The following is a 26,737-nucleotide window of genomic DNA, read 5'->3' on the forward strand; positions in this document are numbered from 1 at the left end:
TCACACAGCCATTCAGAGGAAAAGCTAGGACTTACGCCAACGTAGTTGGCTCCCAATTCCTGTACTGTTCTCTATTAGAGAAAATATTAAGTAAAGGATAAACTCAGTGGTATATGGACATTGTAAAAAGTCAGAAGTTGGTGTGCTAAGGGCTGGCAGTTAATTGTGCCACGGTGCATGCAGTTTTCTCTCCTGGGGTCCCCTCTTATAGTACGTGGGCTCCAACTGACATTCAGGGTGAGGAGGAAGACAGCGCTAGCCTGTGATTCCCTCCAGCTAATTTTCCTATGTAAGAATCACTTTTTTTCTCCATCTCCATCTCTCATCGCCAGTGAAGTAATATAATCTTTAAAATTAGGGCAGTTTTTACTTTCTACGTAATGTAAGTAAATAATGGAAAGCATAAACTTGGGAAAGACCTGAGCCATTGCTCATCCCCCACCCCTTCCTTTTACTGATGGGGAAACCCAAGATCACGTAATGAGGGTGAAAACATGAATGACAATCATAATCACATTTTTGGAGCATTTTCTTTGTGGCAAGCAGTGAATAAGGTACCATTAATTGGATAATTAATCAGCAACATTGAAACCATTGCCACCAAGTCAAAACAGCTTCTGATGGGTCATAGATCAGCTTTTTAGACACAAATCTGGGCTGGTTAGTTGGAGAGAGGGACATTTTAAAATTGAATTCCAAAGTAAATCTCCAGCTGTGGCAAGGAAACACTTATTCTGCCCATATAGTTATTTTTCAACTGCACAAACATTTTTCAATTGCCGAGAGCATCAAAGCCATCCTTGAAATACTCCTAGAAAATTACCAATGTAAAATCTTCAAGTTGGAGAAGGAGTGTGGAGATCAGGGTGTTTTAGGAAAATTAGAAAACATTATCTTTTCATTGTCTCTTTAAAAATAATATTATCCCATCCCTGTCAAAGGAGATGTCCCTCGATTCTCTGAAATGCCTGTATTTGCCTTTCTCTAACACAGGATATTGCCAACATGCTTCCCCACGGACCTCAAAGCCAAGTTAAGTCGTCCATCACTTGTAGATTGACAGGGGGTCCAAGAGCATCTCTGCAATGCCACAGGCCTGCGAATGCACGCTCTGTTCCTCAGTCTGGTTCTCTGAATTTAGCAACAACAAAGGATGCAGAGAAGTAACCACGGGATACTGCTGGGTAGAAATATCCGGCCATGGGGTTCAGATACCCCAGTGAGATCCCTTAACCTCTCCCCTCACAGACTGAGGATAGGTGTGATGTATCCTCTGGGAAGGAGAGTCTGAAGCACGTACCCCTCGGTATCCCTAAGCATCCTGGCTGGAAACAGAAGGTCCACTCAGAGGAGTTGAACTGGAGAGTGTGTGATGACAGGGCTGTGGGCAGGATCAAAGGAAACAGCCAGGGATGGTGCAATGTCCAGACGCCCATCTCAGCTGGGAGCCTGAGGCAAGCAGCCCAGTGACTGGTACCCAGAGAGAGGAGGACCACGGAAAACAGCCTCTTTGACAGGACAGGAGCTGTACGCAGAGAGGACCATGCCCCTGGCAAATGTGCGGCAAGATGGGGCCGGGGGTGGGACAGGGATGCAGCAAGAGGGGGAGGGATAGGGATGCAGCAGCATTCCAGAACAGCAGTAACAAAGTACCACAAACTGGTGGCTTAAAACAACAGCAATTCATTCTCTTGTGATTCTGCAGACTGTAAGTCCAAAATCAAGGTGTCCCTAGGGCCGGGCTCCCTCTGAAGGTGCTAGGGGAGGAACTTCCTTGCCTCTGTTCTAGATCCTGTAGGTTACTGGCAATTTTTGCTTTCCTTGGCTTGTACGTGAATCTCTCCAAGCTCTGCTGCCGTCCCCAAATGGCCTTCCTCCCTGTGGTCTCCTCCAGATATCCAAACTGAGCTCTCCTTCTAAGGACACCAGTCATTGGACTTTGGACCTCATTTTATTTTCATTGTCATTTTTTTTTTTTGGCTTCGCCGCGTGGCATGTGGCTTGCGGGATGGAACCCGGGCCCTCGGCAGTGAGATTGCGGAGTCCTAACCAATGGACTGCCAGGAAACTCCCCTACCGTTTTATTTTTAAATAAACTGCAGGGAGAAGCTCTGAGACATGAACAGAACTGGGAACCGGTTACAAGCCATCCCCTTGTCCCGCGCTATTCGTCTTCATGGCAGCACCTTATCATGACCTGGTCTTAGCTTAAGAAATAGCTTCCTATTTGCTGTCTGTCTGTCCCCCACATCCCCCTGCCCCCTGAGGGGAAGACCTGCTTGTTTACTGCTGAGTCCCCTGGATGGAACACGATGTGCACCCACAGTGCCTGCACCTCGCAAGAGCTCAGGGTGAGGTTGAGTGGATTCTGCACGTCTTTATTCTTGAAAAGAGACCAGCATCCCTACACCCCTGCCGCCAACCTGCAGAAACTGCCACATGGAGGTCTGCGCCTGACATCTGCTTGTGAGGTCTCAACTAGGGATGTGAATATTTTCTCTTATGGCAAAGAAGAACTGAAGCCCAAGCACTAAAGTTGCTGCTTCATCTCCTAGTCTGTGCTGGCCCCAGGCTGCCCTGGACCAGCCTTCGGTCCTGGTCCCCGCAGCCAGACCCCTCCCTCTCTTCCACCCCAGATGATGTGGGCACTTTGAGGGCAGGGGCTGAGGACTGGCGGGGTGGGAGATGCTCAAAGGCCAAGGAGCTGGACCCTGAAGCTTTCCTGCCCCCATGCAAGGAAAGGGTCCTGTTGCTGAGTTAAGTCTGACGGCGGGGTGGGTAAATGATGGCTTTGTGAGGCTGAGTTCTCCACCCAGGATGGTGCTGGGGGCAGGCAGTGTGATTCAGGGGGCTCCCGCCCGGAAGGGTCACTCCGCTGGAGAGTTGAGGGCACTGCCCCCTGCTCCCTGTGTCTCATTTACTCACTGGGAGTTGGAAGGTACTGCTGGGTGAGATAGAAGGCCACCGAGAATCACATGGGTGGCGTCATGGCTTTCTTCCTGGATTTAGGAAGGGGTTTGAGAAGGTCTGATTTTAAGGTGAGAACTTCCCCAACGAGGCCCATTTCCTATTCGGTAATCCTCTCTGTTACCTTTCGGCAGTTTGCTTTTCTTTAGAATGAGCAACGGTTGGGGCAATTAATTGTTTTCAAAGACTGACCCGTTGCCTCACTGGCTGCTGACAGGTAACATAAAGATTTGCCTCCTGTTCAGTTTTTTAAAAAAATGTCTCATCTTCTAGTCAAGCTGCCATTTTATTTGCTACTTCCTTCCAATAAAAGTTTCTATTCTGGCTGCTTCTCAAGGTACTAAAGCTCATTCTAGAAAAAAAAAAACTTTGAAAATACAGAAAATAAGAGAATAGAAATCTTTCCAAATTGCTTCTTTTATTGTCTACTCCCTGGTATAGTTCCTAACTGTCCACAGCACTTTGCAGAGTTGATGTCAAACTGTACATTCGAGGGGAAGCAAAAGGATGACATCACATGAGCTCTTAAATCCGGCCGTCAGAAGTCCTTGCTCTATTCCGTGCAGTCAGCCACTCTGTGACCTTCTGGATGAAGCCAGTTTGAATTCATTTACAGTTATTTGCACACAAAAGGATTCTGGGTGTGACATAAGTCGTCATTTCATTTTACCTTAAAGGTATTACAAAAACACTATAAGCACAATATTAATGACACCCTGCTTCAAAGAAGGCTTTCTTGTAGTCCCTTGAAAAGCATGGCCAGGGACTTCCCTGGTGGCCCAACGGTTAAGACTCAGGGTTTCCAATGCAGGGGGCATGGGTTTGATCCCTGATCGGGGAACTATGGTCCCACAAGATCCCACAAGATCCCACATGTCACGCAGCATGGCCAAAAAAAAAGGCGTGGCCAAAATCATATCTCATATACTTATAATGACTTTACTTTTCACAGTATCTGCAGGACTTATCTTTTTGAAATAGGTAGGGTGGGAACTAGGCAAGTATACTCTAGAACTGAGGTCGAGGTCCTGTGACATAGGTCTGCAAACTTTCTCTCTAAAGGGCCAGACAGAAATTATTTCAGGGTTTGTGAGCCAAGAGGCAAAACTGAGCATATTAAGAAGCGACTTATATAACCATTCAAAATGTAGCTATTTGAAAATGCAAAAACCACTCTTAGCTCGCATGGTGTACCAAAAGAGGCAGCAGATTGAATCTGGCCCATAGCCTGTAGATTGTTGAGGCCTTTTCTAGGACATGAAAAGTCAAGAGAAGTCATTCTCTAACCTCAGAGTATTAACAAATCCTAATACCTCCTGTGGTGGACATTTGTTGCTGTGTCTGACTAGCATCCATTGCCCCTCTTTCAGTGGAATCAGATTTTCCCATCATGCACCACGCCTACCAGCCCTCCATCTGATCCCAGACATGCTCCAGGGGAAGGTGTTCCCCAGACCTGGCCATTCAGAGCATCACGTCCTTTTGGCTTCCGTGACTGGCTTCCCAAGTTAGACACGTGACCCAAGCCAAGCCAATCAATTCCAAACAGAGCCAGTCCTAGGAGTTTTCTTGGGTGATCAGCAATGATCTTTCACTCTTTTCCTGCTGGATATGATGCTGTGACTATGTCAGCATGGCACTGCCAGGGGCCACCTTGGGGACAGAGCCTCCTGGACAGTGACTCTAGCCAAGAGGAGCACAGAGCTGAGAGGGGAAGAGAAGCCACCTTCCGTGATGACATCATTTGCACACCTGCATCCTTGGTACTCAACCTGTGCTCTGCTGTCTCTGTCTAGAAGCATCGGCATAACTTAGGAGCTTTAAAAAATACCCAACACAGACCTCCTAAATGAGAACCTGCATCTGAGAAGAATCGTCAGGTGACCTATGTGAACATTAACATTTGAGAAACACTCTTCTAGACTTTTTAAGTTATGTGAGCTGGTTACTTCTCATCGTGCTTAAGCCAGTTTGAGTTGGGTTTTCTGTCACATGGAACTCAAAGACTTCTAGTTGATATATTTCTTAACCTGGTGTCAATGAAGCCTGCTTATTCCAAAGCTGAACAGAAATTAGTTTTAGAATATCCATGTCAGGCTCCATGTCTATGAAGGCGAATTCTGGCAAAGACCACTGGAGCTATATTTCAGAACACTCTTCCAGTGCCTCTGAAACGCCATCCTCTATGTATCTCCATAAGGGGGACTTAACACTTGTGCACAGGCATGGTCCTGGAGAATAGTCCCAGGGCTTGGCAGACGTGGGTGAGTGACCACAGGATAGAGTTACAGTCTAGCCCCTTATCATCCTCTGCTTTTCTCAGTTCCAGCTGCATGGGATCTAGCTAGAAGTTGGTAACACGGGTTTGTGTATACTCTATTTGTGTTTTGTTCTACTTGTGTCAATGACATGTTGACTTACTGTGTAGTGAGGCAGAGACTGGGGTAGTCACCCAACTTTTCCTCTGCACCCATGTTTCCCAGCCCTCTTGAAATCTGACGGGGCCATGGGACTCCTGCCCAAGGATGTGTGTGAAAGTGTCATATGTAATTTGTAAGCCATTGCTTAGAAGAGCTTGCATGTCACTCTGACTGCTCCTCTGTCTTTGCCACCAAGAAGGCCACGTGTTCCTGATGTTCTAGTTCCAAGATGATGACGTATCCATCAGTCTAGATCCCTGAGGGACTGCCTGGAACAGAGCCCCCTACCATCTAAACCACATGACATAAGCAAGAACCACCTAGATGGCATTAGGCACCTAAGATTTGGGGGTTGTTTGTAGCAGCAACATACCATACCCATCTTAATAGCCATAGTGACCTCAAGCTTCCTTATAAGAAAGGAACAGAGGGCTTCCCTGGTGGCGCAGTGGTTGAGAGTCCGCCTGCCGATGCAGGGGACACGGGTTTGTGCCCCAGTCCAGGAGGATCCCACATGCCACAGAGCGGCTGGGCCCGTGAGCCATGGCCGCTGAGCCTGCGCGTCCAGAGCCTGTGCTCCGCAATGGGAGAGGCCACAACAGTGAGAGGCCTGCGTACCGCAAAAAAAAAAAAAAAAAAGAAAGGAACAGAAATAAAAAGAACTTGAGTAGACTTCAAGAAGAAAAAGTAAGTAAATACTATAAATTTGGCAAATGTCATGAAGCTGGTATGAAAATAGCTGAAGTTGAGACAGGCTGGATTAACGACGATAGCAACTTCCAAAGACTAGGAAGAGGGGAAATTGTGAATGCAAACATCCCATGAAACAACGGCAGCAAACAGCCTGGGAAAGAGAGGAGGGACACCAGAGTACAATCAGACAGCTGACACATGATCACACGCGCCTCCATGATCACACCGGTCTTACCATGGCCAAGGGCACGATGCCAACCAGGTCTTTCTGGCTGATGAAGATCTCAGACACGGCGATGTCTGTGGTCCCCCTCCGCGGGTATTCCACCTGCCAGGTGATGGGCTGACTCCCCGACAGGCTGCTGAAGCTGGCGATTTCAAAGTTCATCTGCACAACCTCATTGAATAAACTGCTGCTTCTGGAAGAGAGCAGAGGAAAAGAGCTTTAAGCTGACTTGGTTTGGTGGAAGCACATTTCCATCCCTTCGCCCCGTCCTCCTCACAATTATAACTAGAATGTAAGGACAAAGGAAATGCCTTTCAGGCATGGCACCTGGGACTTGGCACCGACTGCAATTTAGGGACCTGGGCGGGTGGGATGGAATAGCACCCACACGTTAAGAATGTGGCTGAAGAATCTTCGACATTGAGCATCAGTGTATGTATTGATGAGTCTCCTGGATTGATTTTGACTAGCTCTTCAGACAGTGAGTTAATCCAGTTTGCCTCACCCTGGCACCATGGACCTGGATGACCTCGGAACTAAATGGACCCCCTTGAAGTTCAGTGTCGTTTGTGTGGCAGATATTGTAAGCAGCCAAATCAACGTCTTTCAACCCCTTCCTAGCTTATCCTCCTACAGAGGCCGAGAAGCATAAAACTACCTTTCTAGACTCCCTTGCAGCTACCTGCAGGCTTAAAGCCAAGTTTCCACTTGTCAGAGCCACTCTACTTGTACTTAGATGTAGAAGTGGGTTATGAAGCAGCAGCGGGGAAGGCAATTAGGATTTTTCTGACAAGCATCACGGTCCTGGTTCTTCCGGGGCAGCTGTGGTGGTTCTGTTATCCAGGCCCCTGTATTATCATGCCAAGTGATGTTTCCAGTGCAAAGGTCCACGGCAGAGTTGGTCATTTTTCTTATCTGTGTTTCTTCCCTGTCTGCCTTGTCCCTGGCTGTGTAGTAAACACATTCAATTCAACAGCTCTCCTAGAGATTCTTGGAATTGTTCAGTATCCCTTAAGGAAAACTCTTCTCTTTAGAAGGACTAGTTAGCTAAAGGGACTCTGATGTCTGCAACTAAGAAATCTGACTAATACCCTGTATTTGAAGTGGGCCCAGATATATGTATTTTTTAGCAAGCTTGCCCCAGCAATTCTGATGCTTTGGGAATGACCGACAGTCCAAACATCTCATTTTTCGGATGACAAAACGAAAGCCCAGGAAGGGAAAATTGCTTGTTCTCAACCACATAGCTAGTTAGTGGCAGAAGCAAGCTGAATGTAGCTTCTCCCAATTCCCAGCCCTGTGCTCTCGACAGCATTCTCCTCTAATTTAGTCGGGGGTCGAGTATGAAATTACAAGACACCAAGCAAGTTTCCCTAGAACAGAGATGGGCAAACTGTGGTCTGTCAGCCAAATGCAGCCTGTTACCTGTTTTATGTAAACAGTCTCATTGGACCCCAGCCCTGCCCGCTTGTTTATGTTTTGTCTCTGGCTGTTTTCATGTTACATACAAGAATATGGTTGAATAATTATGTCAGGTCATGTAACACCTGCAAAGCCTAATGTATTCACTAACTGGACCTTTACTGAAAAAGTTTGCCAGCCCTTGTTTTAGGAGATCAGAGAAGGGAAAGTGGGAGAAGCTTTCTGGAACTACTGAATCAAAAGAATCAATATTGGCGGTGCCCTTCCAAGGAAGGGAATCCCAGACATACAGCTGGGCTTGTGAGGTGGGCCAGGGAGGATCTTGAAGCCAGGTTGAGGTGCCCCCAGTGCTCTTTGCCTGTAGGGTAAATATTAAGTAAGTGGTGGGCCAACAGTTAGCACTCTCACAGCTGTCAGCTTCTGGAAAGGCCGCCTGATGTCAGGTGAATTGAGGGGGATTTCCCACAGCACATCAAGAAAGAAACACCAGAGATGTTAACACTGCATCCCAAGCGTGTGCTGGTACCAGTGTGAAGAGTCACGGAGAAACTCTTCCCTTTGCTGCGGGCGACCATCAGTTAAAGATGCACCCACTCAATCTTCAGGTCTTGCCCAGTAGCCAGAACGCTAATTTCTCACTCTGTTACCCTCAGGCCCGTTCAGAGGCTGGGGAGGGACGTAACAGTAAGGTCGCTGCACCGGCCAAAGCACCGGGACTCATGAATCTTCCTTCCGGTGCTCCGGGCTGGAAGTGGAGCCCGGAGGATAGCGATTTATGAGACGCTGCATACATCCCTCTGGGAGGGAAAACGAATTCAGCGTCTGGAACCTCAAGCCATGGTCTGTGCAAGCTCAAGAGTGAATTATTTGTCTTGGAAAATGAGGGAGACGTGTCTGGAATCTGGAGTGTTTCCAAACTAAGACTTCCTGGTCCAGCAGCTAAGGCCTGCAGGGATCAGGGTCTGCTCAACTCAACTTCCGGACATCCCTCCTGCATGCTCTGGCCAGCCTCTCCCTTCACAAGACTAAAGACTTCCCTCATTTCAGGGGGTTTAATCTTGCCCTCTCAGGATTAACAGCCTCCCTTGGTATCTCCTTATCTGCAGCAGAGCTGGCTACTTGGCTGTGCTCGCTGGAGATGTAGCTGTTGGTTATCTGACCCTAGTCAACAAAGAATTCTCTTTCCTTAGTACCCCACGTGGCAAAAATCCAGTTATCCAAAGATCCCGTCGTGACGCCTAAAGGATGCCTACACTGAGAATATTGCTAGAGATTTTACAATGTGCCTGCGACCTACCCCCATCTTTGAGGTGGAAGACTCCTGCCCTAAAGACAATGCAGTGTGGTGATTTCCAAACTGTGGTCCATGGGACCCCTAGTGTACCCAGGGGGTGTGACAGTGCTGGCTCTGGGGCTGGAACTGGTCCTTGATACACCTCTTTCCTTCATCAACTCCTACTGCAGCAAAAGCAGATCCAGTGTTACATGTTGTGAATATTGGGCATCCAAGAAGTATTTTATTAAAGAATGAAAAAGAAAGGAAGTGGTAAAGGGCAGGAGGGAGGTTAGTGGGTCGAAGCAAGACGAGGACCCGTGACTCTTTCAAGGGAACACAGCCAGTGTCATGACTCATTTGCTGTCACCTTCCAAGCAGACCTCCTGAGCTCAAGTCCTGGCACCACCCGTTACCGGCTGGGTGACTTTGGGCAGCTCTGCCCTCTTTTCCCTAGTTGCCAAGTGGGAAGTCAACTCCTTCCCATTTCATGGAGTTGATACGAGGATTAAATAAATGATCACATATGTCTCAGGCACTTAGAACAGAACTTGGCACGACCAAAGGTTAATAAACGCGAGCTCTTCCTGTGTTTAGCAGGACTTGACCCTATGTTCATCCTCTGTGACTTTAGATTTGGTCAAAAGCCACCTCTTAAACGTGCCCCTTTAGGGCTGGTCCAGGAGCTCCCGGAGAACAAGCCAGAGGATAGATGCCAATTCCCTGCTGTTCATCGTGAACTGGGATCTGTTCAGATTTGTATACAGTGCACTTACTTGGTAGCTGTTCCTGTCAGACACGATACCATGGTATGATACGTTATGCTAGCAGATGGGGACCAAGAAAAGAAGAAACCTGTCTGCAAATCTGTCTGTGGCTGGTGCTTTCCTACTCTCTCTGAGCCAACTGAAATCTTTGTTAAGCCTTTGCCTTGAAGGGACCAAGAACCCTCCATGCCAGCCTATATGGGGCTTGTGATATCTTTGGAGTAATAAATAGAGGAATTTAAACACTTGAGTGATTCCAGAGAGAGCCCAAGAACCACTACTTGCTAAATCAATAGGGTAGATTTATTGCAGTTAACTCTCGAAAGAAATGTTCAAAATTGGCTTAAAAAAAGCTCTTACCCAAAACAAATAAATTTCCACAATAGTCACAATAAAGTTTGGACTTTGGAAACCCAATTTATCAAACCTCTTAGGTGTTGCACTCCATCTTGTAAGAAAATGAAGTCTCGGTGTATCTTAAGAAGCCAAAAGGGCTTTACCTCCCCACTGTGGAGTGTAAGGGATTTCAGCTCCCAAGTCAGACACTGATGACAGCTTACTGCCTGCAGAAAGAAATGAGACTAACAAAATGAAGAAATCGACCTTATAATAGGGAAGCAGCTCCAAGAGAACAGAATAATTTGGCCCAGGCTTCATTTGATTCATTTTACTTCATGTGTATTTCATGAAGGCCAAGGACACATACATCTCCCCTGGGAAAGGCTTTATTAGATAGTCCCACTGACCCCACCATCCACAGGAACGCCCTGATGATCTCTGGGTGCTCTCCACGGTGCTGCAACATATCAGTTTGAGCTGCAAGTTGCAAGCAACAGAAAACATCTTGAGCTGACCGATAAAGAAAAGGGAACTTAACACATGCCTCAAAATTACTAGGAAGTGTGGAGAAAAAGACATGGAGAATAGGCGGAAGCAAAGGAAAGTTGGACAAAACCAGCTCTAGATGGGGCACCACGTCTGATGCCAAAATGAATTTTCTACTGTCCTTGATGCTTTGCACCACTGATCCCACATTCAAAGTGCTGAGTGCGGATATCTGATTGGCTGAGCTAACGTCCCCTAATCCAATATGTCAGGACAGTGAGAAAGGATCTGGTCTGTTATTGAGAGAGTCATCTCTTCCATTCCTGCTCTCTGCAATTAACATGCAGGCCAGAATCCAGGATGCAGGATAACGGTGCAGGACAGAGGAAGGAGGAAAGCCTTTGCAGGTTGCCCTGTTTCCAGACACACTTGGACTAGACTGAGCTCAGACTTAATTTTTTTTCCCTCTCGCTATCCCGGTCCCCAAAGCCTAAAAATTTATAGGAGCAGGTAAATGTGGAAGGATGAGGAAAGAGAGTACTTTACGCAAATAATATTGACACCAATGACATTGCTTCAAAGGTGAACTGCAACCCTTAAGGAAGTAACCTGAGCCTTCCCTTTCTACAAAGCGGGGACTCTCAACCTTGGCTGGATGGATGTTATGATCACCTGGGGAGACTAAAAAAAAAAAACTATCGACACCTGGTTCTACCCCGGACCAATGGAATCAGAATCTCAAGAGGTGTCACTCAGATATTAGCATTTTTAAAGCTCAGGTGATTTTAATGTGTGGCCAAGGTCTAACATTACTGCTATACCAAAAAGGCTCTCTCTCTGTGATCACCAAGCATTTTGCTTTTGAATGATTATTATTTTTTTGATTTCTAGTGTCCATGCAGCAGTTGTATTGGGTAGGCATTCCAACCGTGGGCTCTGAAATAAGACACACTTGGGTGTGAATTCTGACTCTGTTCTTTAGTGGGGGTGTGATCTGGAGCAAGTTACGTAACCCATTCGTTCTCCATTTTGATGACTTTCTGGAATTATCTGGTGGAGGGCTTTAACAAATTCTGTGGTCTGGGTCCCACACGAGGGATCTTCATTCACTGGCCTGGAGTGGGACCTGGGAACTGGGATTCTTAAGGACTCCCCAGGCGATTCTAAGATGCAGCAAAGTTGAACAACCACTAACTTTACCTGTAGAAGGATCGGTTCCTTGATCTGTGATAAGCCACCCTTATGAGGCTGTTGGAAGGATAAAAGGTATAACATGTGGAAAGCTGAATGCATATAAAAACAACTATTCATTAAGTGGTAGCTCTGGCTACAGTATTTCTCCTGTTCAATAACCTGGTAGGACTTGGACATCTTTGTCCTCCTAAGGCCGTGTGTCCTGGGATTTGTGGAACACAGCAGGTGGGGAAAAACAAGACCTTACCCAAGGTCCCTGGATCCTGATCTAAGAATCCCTCCCAGGAAGAGTGTGTCTCCAGCTCTGACCCTGAATTTGACTAGACCAGGTCCCGTCACTTATTTTCCTTTCTTCAGCGTGGTGGATGGGCGTGAGCACATGTTTTCTGAGTCAAAGCTCTGGATACGAACCTCACATTTACCCTCGAGACATTGTTCATGTTACTCATGCTTTCAATACCTCAGCTTACTCATCTCTGAAATGGGGATATATGTTCTGCTCTTTCAGGGTCTTGTGCATATTTAGGGAGATAAATGTACATGCTTAACTCACTCTAGGAGCCTGGCACATAGCTGCGCAAATTGTAGACAGCTAACACAGAGGGAAAGCATTGAGCTCATCCCTCAGATCCAACGGGATCATGAAGATGCCCAGATGCAAGATCATGTGGAGAGAGTGAGGACCAGCCATCCTGGCTCCAAACTATTGTACCAGATACATATAGCTCCATAAGAGTGCCTAGGAAAACCAACAGAGGGATTGCCCAGAAAATTCCCATTTATTGAGAAATAATAGTTATTTGAAGATAGCAAGCTTGGGACAGTTTGTTACACAGCAATGGATAAGGGATGATGTCTCTGACGGATACAAGTCTTTCACTTGATTCCTAAGGGACCTTAGAGTCTCCCATGCACTTTGCCAGCAGGATATGGCAGAGGTCTAATAGGATTATCTCAAGATGCCAGGGGCAGGGAGGGCTTGAGAGGGAGCTCACTCCACTGCCCAGCCTCCTAAGGCCTGAGTGGTACAGGAAAGCAATGGAATTTTCACCTAGTTCCAGGGAAGACTACTGAAGTTAGTCTCCTGCAGTCTTTTTCTTGCAGGGAAAGACGTCATGGATGGTGCACTCAGAGACCAGGTAGAAACACGGAAACCTCATGAACATTAGCGCCGAACCATGACCACACCTTAGCACATCCCTGTGGATGAGCCATGAGCCAGATTATCTGAAGACCCAAGGTCCCCCCAACCCCCATCCAAAGCCATCATCCTTCCCACCTGGGTCCATTTTGAAGAAAATGGGGCAGATCTCGAAAGACTGAATCAACCAAGTTTAAACCTGAAATGCCTTAGCGAACTTGAAATCAACCAGATTAACTTTTCTGCTACCAAGTAGAATGGGGGCTTAAGGCAGACCTTGAAAGCACTGACAGATAAAGGAATAGAGCTGTATATATATGGTCTGCACACTGGATTTGTAGGTTGGAAACACACCCACGACCTTTGTTAGTGGAAGCTGAACATGGCAGAGCAAGTGTTTTTTGAGGGTCCGTTCTGAGCCTGGCCCCGGAATTAGCAATGCTTTCATCTCCCAGTTCCTGATAATACAATGTCCCTGTCTCCACTACTGCACCAGTTTCCTTCTCTACCATTTTCTCCCTCGTTTATTCTACTCAAAACCACCAAGCTTCCCTCTACCTCACTGCCTTTGCACTGGCTTCACCCCCAGACATCACTGCGGTTCACCCATCACTACCTTCACCCTGTTATCCATGGCTCAGCCCACTTTATCCACATCATCACATGGCACATTATACATTTATAGACATTGGGTCGTTCGCCATCTGCCCCTCCCCTTCTTCTCCCCTGAGAGCTCCACGAGAGCAAGGACACTGTATTGTTCACTGTGATATTCTCGTGATACGTCACAGCGCTGACCCTCGGGAGATGCTCAGTAAATATTTGTCGAATGAATAATGAATGAGTGATGCTCCAGGAGCTGGGTCCCCTGATATTCACATTCTATTTCCTTCCACTAGTCAGGTTAATATTCATTTCGGCTCAAGAAGGGAGAAGGAGTTCCCCGCTCACTTGGACAGGAGGGCAGAGGCAGCCTTTGAAGTTATCAGCCTTTCCAGAAGGGTTGAACTCCTTCCAAGGGAGAAGCGAAAAGCAGAGCCCATTGGAGATCTTCCAGGAAAGACATGCCCCAAGGTCCACTACTAAAACTTCGCCTTTTCCAAATATCACAGAAGACAGAAGGTGGATCTGCTCCAAAGCTTGCTATTGAATTTTAAGCCTGCTGAGCACCACTAAATACATAATGAAGAGGCTGAATTAACTATGCAAAAGTATAATTTACAGTTAATGTCTGTAATTGACGAGTTGAGGGTCTCTGTGGCAGCACGAACCACTAAGACTAAAAGGACTAGAGGGGATAAAGGAAAGCTTTACTCTAAAATAGAAAATAGAAGCGTGCTCTGCTGAGCACCCACCATTCATCCATCCATCAAGCACTTACCAAGCCCCTGTTTTGTGCCAGGCATGCGCTTTGGTACTTGAGATACAGAAGTGAATGCACTGTGGCCAACAGTGGGTCACAGGTCTCCACCAGAATTCCCACCACCTGCTATTAGTTTCCCATTTATTTGGCTAAAAACACAGGGAGGAGACTGACCAGAGTGAATGCAGATGCAGCATGTCCTGGGGCTGCTTTGCTCTGGTCCCCTGTTACCCTCTGCAGCATCCGGCTGCCCTGGCGTCTTCCAAGTTGGGGGCGGGGTTCTGCCTGAGTTGAGAAAGCAGTCTAATTCCTGCTCTACCACTTCTCTCTGGATTTGGGGTCCATACCATCCTCATCCTGGGAGAATTTACACTGGCAATCTCTGTACTTCTAGTTAATGTCCTCAACCCCAGCTGCACGACAGGATCACTTGTCGTGCAAAGCACCAATGCTTTTTCAGAAACACCTTCCTCTCTTCCTTTCAGATTCAGCTGGTCTGTGGTGGGCTGGATGTCATTTTTTTTTTCTGGTAAAGCTTCCGAGGGTATCCCCTTGTGAAGCCAGGGTTAAGAAGAACTGTTTTCCGGGGGTTGGGGGAGGGCAATTGGATAAATGTAGTCAACAAACTTCCAGTTATAAATAAATACTAGGATGTAATGTACAGTGTGATAAAGATTAAGAACACTGCTGCATGTTATAAATGAAAGTTTTCAAAAAGTAAACCCTAAGAGTTCTCATCAAGGAATATATATATATATATATATTTCTATTTCTTCAATGTTGTTTCTCTATGACATGATGGATGCTCAGTAAACCTACTGTGGGTATCGTTTCATGATGTATGTAAGTCAAATCATTATGTTGTACACCCTAAACTTCTACAGTGCTGTATGTCAATTATATCCCAATAAAACTGGGGAAAAAAGAGAACTGCTTCTTACTCTTCGTTTACGGGAATGCTTTCAAATACAGAGACCTTATTCTTGTACCAAACTCAGCAGCACCAAGACGACAGCCCCATCCAGAGCATAAATGGAGAGGCAGGCTCCAGCATCCAGGCCCTTCATCTCTGTGTCGGGTTCCCCAGTGCTGTGGGAAGCTCCACCCACCAGACCCTAGAAAGCATCAGTTTTCCGGATGCTGCTTGTACTGTGGTGAGCAGTCAGAAAACGGAGGCTACACCAGGTAGTTCTGTAGAGGAGATATAATTTTAGTTACAAAGGCTTTGGAGGGGGTGGAGGGGGCACACGGGATGCTGAGGGAACCAGAGATTATCAGTGGGAAAAAGATGCTCCTCCAGGGTCAAGGGACAAAGGTCAGGGCTGGTGACCCCAGGAGCTAGGTCCCTGGGGGAGAGCTGCAGTCAAGAGCTGCCCAGCAGGAAAAGAGCCAAGAAGACGTAGGACCCACTGCCTGAGACACCATCTGAAGCAGAGAGGGCAGCAAATCTCCTGACTTCTTTCCTCCACCCTATTTCAATCTCTCACCAGCGCCTCCCACTGGCTAAACATCGCCATAACTCAGTTGCTGAGGGATCCTGGCAAACATAGTTTGCAGCGACCGACCACAGAGCAAGAGAATGGCAGGGAATAGACTTGAGACCAAATCGGAAAACAGCTGGCACACACTCCCAGCATCATTTCCACACAAACGACACCAGCCCCACGTGCAGCGGGGAGTCCACACATTGTCTGGCTCTGTCGGGAACACAACGTCCATGATCATCCAACAGATGTTGAACGAGCACCCACTAAAAGCCTGGATATGAAGACAATCAAGTGCAAGCCCTGAAATCAGGATAACTCAGCCAAGAGGGTGAGAAAAGACTTCCCTAAAACGGGAACTTCTGAGCTCAGACCTGAACTCTGAGTGGATGTAAGCCAGAGGAAAAAAGAGGCACGGGAATTTAGGAAGAGGGGTTGTCGTGGGTGGAGACCTTTTGAGGACCCAAAGAAGTCCAGCTGGAGTTCAATGAGCCTGGTTACAGACACATCCTAACATTCGGGCAGCAAGCTTGAGGCTGGAAAGGGCAGGGCGGGGCCGGCACCCTGTGTCACTGCTTGGTGCTGGGGGTGGTGATCAGGGTCTTTCATACTCATCCCTCTAACATTTTTAAAAACAGTTAATAGCTGTCAGGTTGACGTTTTCTCTTAAAGGAAAAAATACAAAAACAAACCAGGAAGGCATCATGTTGAGTGGATGTAGTCGGGGGCGCAGCTGTTCCCCTTGGCCCAGCCCCCAGCTGGGTCTCCAGAGAGCTGGAGCCCCCGTGTGGGAGCTGAGGCTGGACAGCAGTCAGGGCAAGACCCCGGAGCACGGTGGAGCTTTAGCTGAAGGACTTGGGGGTGCTCCTGGCGTAAAAGCGTTCATTAGACTTGCATTCGAGAAAGACCCCTCTGGCTTCCGTGGGCACAGTGGCTCCGGAGGGGCAGTGAGGGGGCGGACGGATAACCTCAGAGGAGAGTCATGGCGGCTTGGACCGGGGGGCAGCGTGGAGTGGGGAGCCGGCAGGTAGGGAGATAGGAACCCCTCAGTACTTCCGATGGAGTGGATGGGGCAGAATGGAGAGAGAAGGGTCAGTGTGACGCAGCATCAGCGGCTCCTCTTCAGCATCTTCTTTGGCCACTTAGAAGGTGGATTAAAAGAAGGAATGCGCTGCTTGATACTGAGGGCTCTAGTTCGTATCATTTTTTTTTTTTTTTTTTGCAGTACGCCGGCCTCTTACTGTTGTGGCCTCTCCCGTTGCGGAGCACAGGCTCCGGACGCGCAGGCCCAGCGGCCATGGCTCACGGGCCCAGCCGCTCCGCGGCATGTGGGATCTTCCCGGACCGGGGCACGAACCCGTGTCCCCTGCATCGGCAGGCGGACTCTCAACCACTGTGCCACCAGGGAACCCCAGAGTTCTACTTCTTTAAACAGGTTTTATTGCTTATATTCTCATCCTCGGGTCATTGGTCTTTCCCACTGGGGTAAGAGGTACCATCATGCCCCCAGCCTTGAAGCCCAACAGCTAAAAACAAGGATTGATTTCTCTCTGTCCCCACCTTCCCTCCCCCACCCACTCCTTCAGCCAGTCCTGTTGGCTCTGCCTCTAAATCTCTCTCTCTTTTCTGCTGTTTTATTTTTTTTCACCAAATCAGTTTTTAAATTTTATATTGGAATATAGTTGGTTTACAACGTCATGTTAGTTTCAGGTGTACAGCCAAGTGAATCAGTTATACGTATACATATATCTCTTCTTTTCCAGATTCTTTTCCCACATAGGTCATTACAGAGTACTGAGCAGAGCTTCCTATGCTCTACAGCAGGTCCTTGTTGGTTATCTATTTTATATATAGTAGTGTGTGTGTATGTTAATCCCAACCTCCTCATTTATTCCTCTCCCCACCTCTCCCCTTTGGGAAACACAAGTTTGTTTTCTAAGTCTGTGAGTCTGTTTCTGTTTTGTGCAACATGGATGGACCTAGACATCATCATACTAAGTGAAGTAAGTCAGACAGAGAAAGATGAATATCATATGATATCACTTACATGTGGAATCTAAAAAAAATAATACAAATGAATTTACTTACAAATATATCTTGAGTCAGTTTACTTCTCTGTCTCTTTACTGTGACCTTCTGAATCCAAGCCCTCTTCATCTTTCTCCTGGACCATTGTGGCTGCCTGTTCTCCCAGATTCTACTCTTGTCTCTCTACCATCTATCCTCTTCCCAGGAGTCAGAGGGGGTCTCTGCATAATACATACCTCCTAAGGCCATGTGCATCCTTAAAACTCTGCCTGGGGCTTCCCTGGTGGTGCAGTGGTTGAGAGTCCGCCTGCTGATGCAGGGGACACGGGTTCGTGCCCTGGTCTGGGAGGATCCCACATGCCACAGAGCGGCTGGGCCCGTGAGCCACGGACGCTGAGCCTGCGTGTCTGGAGCCTGTGCTCCGCAACGGGAGAGGCCACAACAGTGAGAGGCCCGCGTACCGAAAAAAAAAAAAAAAGTCTGCTTGGCTTCCTGCCGCAATTAGAACACAACCTGAAATCCTATCGTTGGACCCATCCTCCCCCTCTGATCTCCTCTTTTGCCTTCTCTCCCTTGATCACTATGCTCCGGCTGCACTGGGACTCTTGTCTGCTCCACGAACATGCCAAGCTTATTCCCACTTCTGTCTTTGCTGTTCCCCCTGCCTGCTGTCTGCATGGCCTCCCTCTTGTCACTCAGCATAGAAGCCAACACCTTCAAACATTTGAACACGTAACTCAAGTAGACATTCTCCAATACCCACTTCCAGAAACAATAGTATGGCTAGATTGTCATTACTGCATTTATCACTAGTGAAGACGTTGTTTGGTGTTCCTTTGCTCAGTTTGTCTTCCCCGCTAAGACGGAAGTTTCTCGAGATGAGACACTTGCTCCGTCTTCGTCTCTGTTGTAAACCCCTTCCCACCACCATGCCAAGAATAGCGCCTGGTAACGCAGGAAGAGATGAATAAACCTTCATTAGTTGAATGCATAGATTCCTCTGTCACAGCTTCACGATCCTTGGATAACGCTGCTATTTGCATCAGCCAGTCATCCTGGAAACTAACCTTTACTCTTTCCTAGCGACAGTTATCGGAAACATCCCCAAAAGGCATGTCCAACTGGTTAAGCTGATTCGAGGAAGCCAAAATAAGCTGAAGAAATGGTGGCGAGAAGGAAACTCACTTCTAGAGGTGGACTGTTGAAATGCAGAGCTTCGGTAATCCTTCAAGAATCTGCAATTTGTCATTGCTCAGTGGGGAAGTCAATACTCCCTAGGAATCAAGGGGTAGCCCAGATTGCCCGTACAAACCTTCTTTTTAGTTTCCAGAGGCCCTTCAGTGTCCTAAGGACAGGCACGGGGCCAAGCCTCCTGGCCAAACAATCACCTCTCAACTTGACACAACTTGTACCACTTGGCATTTCCAGTTTAGGGAAAGGCTTTATTAAGTGCCCTGAAAGTGTCCTTAATAGAAAATAGACGAGCTGAAAAGAACTACCTCCATCCAAAAAAGTCGAATCTTCAGTCATACAAGTGACTTGGACCATGGGGATGACAAAGCATTTGACTAAATCAATGTAATGAATGGCTTTCAGTTGGAGGAGCCCGTGAGTGGTGACGTTTAAGTCTGATGGGGCTGTCATGCCAAGTGTAAGGGGAAAGCAGATTCTTCAAGCCATGCCTCCCATAGCCTCGGGACCTACATAGAAGGCAGCCCTGTGTGACAGAACGCTGGATCAGGAATCAAGAGGTGGCCCTGGCCCTGATGCAGTGGCTACTTCTCCTTTCAGAGCTCCCCAGCATCCACCCAATTTAATATGATTTAATAGCATGGCAGCTTCCTCTTGGAGAATTAGCCTTCTCCTATCATACGGAGCTGTGACGGGAGGTTAATTACTGGTCATTACTCCCCCACCTCCACTTTACAGATGAAGTGGCTGAATTCTCCATTTTTCTAGTGCTGTATGGCCAATGGCTTAACCAGGTGGATGCCCCCGTCTGGGAACTGGACCGCCAAGTGTTGCAAAGAAGAGAAGAAGGAAGGAATGCCTGAATGGCTCACTCTGGCTGACCTCTCTGCCTCAAGGTTCCGGCTCTGGTTACTGTCGCCCTGTCCTCTGTGTTTCACTGGTTCTTGCCCATTCCCGAGTTGGTCCTTTGGCCTCTTCCGATCCCATGACCTCCTCCTATTCTGGGTCATGCATTGCCTTTGGCTTAAGTTTCCCAGATTTGGGTTTCTCTTGCTTTCTAATCAAGAACCCTGACCAAGACACCTGGTTGACCCTGGCCCCTCCCTGGGCCTCAGTTTCCCCTTTTGTAAAAGGAGGTAAAACGACCAGATCATCTCCGTTCCGTTATAACACTCTGGACACAGCGGTGTTTATCCCACATCAGACAGATGTCAGCACTCTGGGAGAAAACAGTGCCTGGAGACACAGCTTCGGGAGATGTCCCCACCTTCCTCAAGTTACCTGGAAGCTGCATCAAACTCTTTCATCTCTAAACGGTTCCTTGTGTTCTAACACCAAGGCGGTCTGGCTTGAAAGGCAGGCAGATGCCACGAACATATGTCCCCCCGGGGAGCTATCACCAGACACAGCAAGAGAATCAGATATCAGGAAAAAATGTAGGGGATGGAAAAGTCAGCGGAGGATCAAAACAATATTTCCCCACCCTGTTCTCCGGGGAGCAGTGTTTTTCCTCCAGCTTCACTGACCATTTTGACCCATCGTAAGAAAGGAATGCTTGCTGGCAAGCAGCTCTCTCCCCGTTCAGACGTGAAGGATGCAGCCACCATCAAATCTGGTTTCCCTCCAGCAGCTACAATGGATGGAGGGGGAGCCCGGGGCAGGACTTTTCACATCAAAGTCACCGGAGTCCGTAACTATTTAGCTGAGGCTCTCTGAGGGGGTCTCCAATTTAGGGGGAAAAAAAAAAAGCCGTTCTTAGGTGTCTTGGAAGCTGCCCGAAGAGAGGGTAAAGATGCTGAAATGAACCACATCCTTTGAGACATCAGTTTAAAGGCTGCAATTTCATCTTAAAGCCCGTTTAGGTGGACTCCCCGGACCGAGGGCTGTGAGGAATTAAATATTATAATAAATACTGTGTTCACACTGGAGATGGAACCACCATCCTCGTTGAAATACAGTTTCAATCCCAGAGCCTTTGTGCACCGAATTTTACAAAGCAACTGCGACAGCTGTTCTTTTACTTTCCGCAATTCCCAGCCTTGTTGGCGGGGGACCGCGTCCTCCAGCTGCGGGATGGGGAGCCTCTGACCCTCTCCGCCTACTGCGTGCAACGCGCGTTCTTTCAAGAACACAGCTACTGAGTGCCTCAACACTCAGGCGACGTTGGGGGCATTGGGGACGCAGCAGCGACAAAAAAAGATCCTGCGTCTCCTGGAGGTTTCATGCTAGTGGATGCATATGGCGGGGCAGGCGGGGCGGTGGGGAAACAGACCAACAAGAGAGTCCCAGTGACTGTTCTTTGTGGGTGGGAAGCACGCAGCGCGTGACCGAACGCTGAATAAATGCTCAAAGACGGCAGCTGAAGCATCATCTCACAGGCCCATCTCCTTGCCCCTGGCCTCCCAAGTTGTAGGGACCCCGCTGGGGGTCTGTGCCAGACTGCAGGCGACATGGTGTCACCCGGGCGATAGTGTTCTGATCCCAGAGGGGCCGCCGAAGCCGTTAGTGAGAGGAAGTGTCCTCACTTGGCTGGATTGCTTTGTCCTTTCTTGTCTCCTCAGTTGAGGGCTCAGAGCAAAAGCCTCCTCTTGGTGGTGCGAACAGGAGCCCCGTGTCCTTTCCCAGCCTGAGGAGAGCCAGGGTTTGGAGGCCAGGCTCCTAACGCACCAGCGAGCACTCTTTCCAGGATTCTGTAGACAAGCACGAAACACTCCATCAGAGAGGGTGGGAGGAGCTCAGGAGAGTGGAAACCGATCGTCAGGAACCACCCTGATACGTCTCCGCTCTTCAACACTGTCCACTGAATGGGAAACAGGTGGGTTAGGTGGGGAAGGAGATGTGGACCTGTGCATACACACTGCACTGAGGGTTCACTGTCCATCAGCAGTGTTTACTGTTCCTCAGAACGGTCCTATCTATAATGTGATCCTATTCAGCTCACACAGAATAAGTAAGGACACAAAGCTTTTAAACCAAGGTTTGAACCCAGATCTGATGGACTCCAATTCCCACGCAGGTGTCCGACACATCCAGGTAAACATCTGAATTCCATTTTCTAAACTGTGTAAGGTTGGGAAAGTGTCTCTATGCAGAGACCTGCCAAATGGGAGTGACATCACTTCCCTCAGAGAATTGGCTTGAATGTTAAAAGCACCAGACTTCTGAGATATGGAAGCAACCCAAGTCTCCATCAGCAGATGAATGGATAAAGAAGATGTGGTGTATCTACACAATGGAATACTACTCAGCCATAAAAAAGAGTGAAATTTTGCCACTTGTAGCAACATGGATGGACTTGGATGGCATTATGCTAAGTGAAGTAAGTCAGACAGAGAAAGACAAATACTGTATGATATCACTTATATGTGGAATCCAAAAAAATACAACAAACTAGTGAATATAACAAAAATGAAGCAGACTCACAGATATAGAGAACAAACTAGTGGCTACCAGTCTGGGGAAGAGGGCAACATAGGGATGAGGGGTGGGAGGTACAAAGTATTAGGTGTAAAAGATAGACCTGAGGATGTATGTACAACACGGGGAATAGAGCCAATATTTTACGGTAACTATAAGTGCAGAATAACCTTTAAAAATTGTGAGTCACTATATTGTATACCTATAACTTATATAATATTATACAGCAACTTTACTTCAATAAATTTTTTTACATAAAGATAAATAAAAATTTTAAGAAAGCCCCATGCTTCCAGCTTAGTTGAGGGGAGAGCTCTGTCTCCTATTTTAATTTTTTAAAAAGAGAACAGAAAAGAGAGGAGAGGGGGAGAGAAAGGAAGAAAGGAGGGAGAGAGAGGAGGAGGAAGAGGGGGAGGGGAGGAACAGGGGAAGGAAGGAGAAGAGAAGAGAGAGGAAGGAGGAGACACTGTAGCTGCCGTCAGTGTCCCCACAGCAGAGCCAGGCTTCCTATGAAAGGGAACTTGGTCCTCAGGGGTCCCCGAAGGGCCCAGGTCTCTCAGTCCTTGACAATGACAAATGGCAGGGCCAGGGCCCTGATGTTAAATGGTCCGCAAGGAAAGGGACTCCGTGGATCTCAGAGCCCTTGCTGTGCATCCCCCTGCTCCCATCCCTCTGGCAGGTGTTCCCTCCGTGCCTGTCCTGACAGGTGACACCTCAGCCTCGGCTCCCCGTTTCCAGCCAGGACAGAGCTTGGCACTTCCTGAGGCAGCCAATTTCACCTGTTGGCAGCCTGATGGTTGGAAAGCTCTTCTTTATATTGAGTGGAAATCTGCTGGGTCATGTCCAGTTGTAGCCCCTGTTCAGCTTTGGGAACCAGAGAGAAGTGCATTCATTCATTTGTTCATTCATTGAACACCTATTCTGAGCACTTGCCATAGACTAGGAAGTGTGCTACAGGTGTGAGCTACATGAGAAGGGTAAAAATGGTAGAGCTTCCATTCGCCCCTGGCAGGGGTGTCCTAGAATTGAATGCCTAATGGGGGCCAAGTAGGGAATAAAAATGAATGAATTGACCCAGGTATGTAAGTGCTAAAAAGAAGCACCACATGTAACAGCATCTTCTGCATAGACTGGTGCCGGGAGACAGTAAAAAGCAGTGGGGAAAGGGTGACTTGGAACCTGCCGCCCCACACTGCTTCCATCATCATCATCATCATCATCGTCATCATCATCATCACCATCCATCACCATCAGACAGTAATATTTAGCTTTTATCACTTACATACGGCTTACTGTGTATCAGGCGCCATTCTAAGCCTTTAATACTCATCTAACCCCTTTAGGATAAGCACCCTTGTTATCCCCACTGATGAGGAAACTGAGGTACAGAAAGTTTAAGTGCATTTCCCAAGGTGCTGCCTAGGTGAGAAGAGGAGGAAATGGCACTTGGACCCAGGATGTCATTTGTTCATGCATCATACAGCCACTCTGAGCCCTGGAGAATCCATGATGAGCAAAACAGCTGCTGCCTCTGTGTCAGGAGCTAACTCTGGCACTTCTGTGTGTCTGACACCAGCCTTTCATGCTATGCAAACAGCCTTGGAAGCTGGAGATACTGTCTCCCTCCAGGGCAGAGGGCAGATTTGTTTCCAGGCCAGGAGAATAAAAAATAGTGTCTGGCTGCAGGGCAAGGGTTGGGCAGGTGTGTCAGCACCCCCTGTGAGTCTGGGGGTGCCCCTGTAAGCTTAGCATCTCTCAGAGACCCCTCTGTGTACCCCATTCCACTGGGGCTGCTCTGCATTACCCCAACTGTCTTAGCCTGTTCAGGATGCTCTAACAAATACCATACACTAGGTGACTTATTAACACAGAGATTTATTTCTCCAGTTCTGGAGCCTGGGACGTTCAAAATCAAGGCACTTTCAGATTTAGTGGTGAGGACCTGCTTTCTGATTCACTGATGGCCGTATTCTTGCGGTGTCTGCACATGGCAGAAGGGGCAAGGGAGCTCTCTGCGGTCTCTTTATAAGGGCACTAACCTCATTCATGAGGGCTCCACCCTCATGACCTAAGCACCCCAAAGGCCCCATCTCCAAACACCATCATATTGGGGGTTAGGATTCAACACGTGAATTATTCAGTCTACAGCACCCACCCACCCTGGGGCGGGGAGACTGTTGCCATCATGAAGCTCACACTGCTGGCTGTGCTCTGAGTCATTAACCGTCTAAATATTTTGAGGTTTGTTGTTTCTTGGCCAATTGAATTTCTGAAAGCATGTCAAGCAAACCTTAGGAAATGCTTGCCCATGTCACATTCAGTCTCCTGAACTAATGCTAAAAAGAGGCAATACCTAATTATGCAAATCTATGATTATAAACAGTGACACAATGCTATAAAGACAAGGTATACAGGGAGCTGGTAATGGGATGGGAGGTATGTGGGTGGGGAGAGAAGGTCAAGGACGTTTAAACTGAAATCTGAGCCATGAAGGAAGCCTTGCTAATGCCCTGCTGGCAGAAGGGCAGCACGTGCAAAGGCCCTGAGGTGGGTGGGGCAGGTGGGAGAGGGCAGGAGAGTAAGGGTCAGTGTGGGCGAAGATCTAGGTGGAGGGGTGCAGGAGGTTCAAAGGGCTGAACGTGACCCCGAGGGCAAAGGAAGGCCATTGTGGGGTTAGAGGCAGGACAGCTTGCCAGGAGATGGCGGACAGGTGAGGGTCTCACACTCTGTTCTAACTCCTGCTCGGTTCCTTGTGTATTTGTCTTTGTATCTTGTATTGAGAGAGCTGCCCCTGGCGTCTGTCCAGCTGGGGAGTCCGTTGAGGCCGCTCAACACAGGGAACAGGCGTGAAAATCTGGCACCTGCCACCAAACGTGACACCCGTTGGCAACCCTGTTTGTCATCCAGTCCCAAGAGCTTAGTCAGGCAGCTCCAGCCTGGAGCCCTTCAATAAAGGTCCCCGTCCAAACAGTGGAAACTTTGCGTTGTGTGCAAGAAATAGTCTCTTCAGTTTGCCAACACAATCCCTGACTTTCTCTTTGCCGTCCCTCACACACCAGGTCAAAGCTTCATTCCTGCAACCCAAGGTGATTTACAACTGAAAGGCTCTAATTATTCACAAATAAATAAGTAAACAGGTAAAGAAGTGCACTACACATATTTTTGGGAGGGGACTTTACAGCCATCCATGGCTCCTCTCTTGAGCTTAATTTTTTCATACTCTAGACGCTTAGGTCGTTTTTCTGTCTTTAAAATGGGGTACATCACCATGTCCACTCCATAGGGTTTTTACAAGAATGAATGAAATGAGTTAACATACACAATGTGCTTCAAACAGACTGAAAATAAAACAGACTCTGACCCAGAGGCAGCTCTCTTTTGGCATTAAGTGCTGCTGCTGTTATTTTTATTAGTCTCCCTTTACTGCAAGTCCCCAAACTTCAAATCTGGCCACAGATCACACCATCTACACGGCCTGTGGCCAAATCTAAGTACATACCTTGGTGTTTTCTCTGTAAGTGGTCTCACTTTCTCCTTAAACTTACATGCACTTCCTTAACACAGAATTTTCTATCAATACATCCGGTTGGAAAGGAGATCCACTGGCCAACATGAAATCAACCAGGTGAATACATGCGTTAGATCTTGTTGCAGGAGGGAGTCCTGAGCCCCACAGCTGACTCCTCAGAAGGACTCAGAGAACAAGGGACAGGCTCGATTGCTTTGATGTCCCCAAGTGTGTGGTCCAAATCAAGCCGTCTCACATGATAGTTTGGGAACGCTGCTTTAGCGGCTTATTTTTAGGTGGTGATGCTCACCATTGCCAACAACCACTGTAAACACCACCCCCAGGAGGAAACATCTTTTTAAAAATTTTTTAATGGAGTACAGTTGATTTACAATGTTGTGTTAGTTTCTGCCATACAGCAAAGTGAATCAATTATCCATACATATCTATGCACTCTTTTTGAGATTCTTTTCCCATATAGGTCATTACAGAGTACTGAGTGGAGTTCCCTGTGCTCTACAGTAGGTCCTTATTACTTCTCTGTTTTCTATGTAGTAGATATATAGTAGTGTGTATATGTCAGCCCCAATCTCCCAATTTATTCCCCCCCTCCACTCCCCCCCAACCGGTAACCGTGTCTCTTTTACATCTGTGACTCTATTACTGTTTCGTAAATAAGCTCATTTGTACCCTTTTTTTTTTTAGGATTCCACATACAAGCGATGGGAAACATCTTTTGAACAAAGCAGCACTGAGAAACTCTGACTCCCTCTCCTTCCTCTTTTGTGGCCTAAAGTATCTGTGCATCTTGCCCTAAG

The 26,737-nt window shown here is 47.6% G+C and overlaps 1 protein-coding gene across 1 annotated transcript in view; it reads right to left on the reverse strand.

The window, feature by feature from the left end:
* Positions 1-26,737, reverse strand: part of TMEM132C (transmembrane protein 132C) — a gene marked incomplete at its 5' end in the record, with an annotated part of 378,847 nt that overhangs the window by 62,676 nt on the left and 289,434 nt on the right. The window contains one exon of the mRNA XM_079717718.1: positions 6,316-6,499. Within this exon, the coding sequence (XP_079573844.1) occupies positions 6,316-6,499 (184 nt within the window). The remainder of the gene's footprint in view (positions 1-6,315; positions 6,500-26,737) is intronic.

Source organism: Hyperoodon ampullatus (assembly GCF_949752795.1).
Source record: "Hyperoodon ampullatus genome assembly, chromosome: 13".
Classification (NCBI taxonomy): domain Eukaryota; kingdom Metazoa; phylum Chordata; class Mammalia; order Artiodactyla; family Ziphiidae; genus Hyperoodon; species Hyperoodon ampullatus.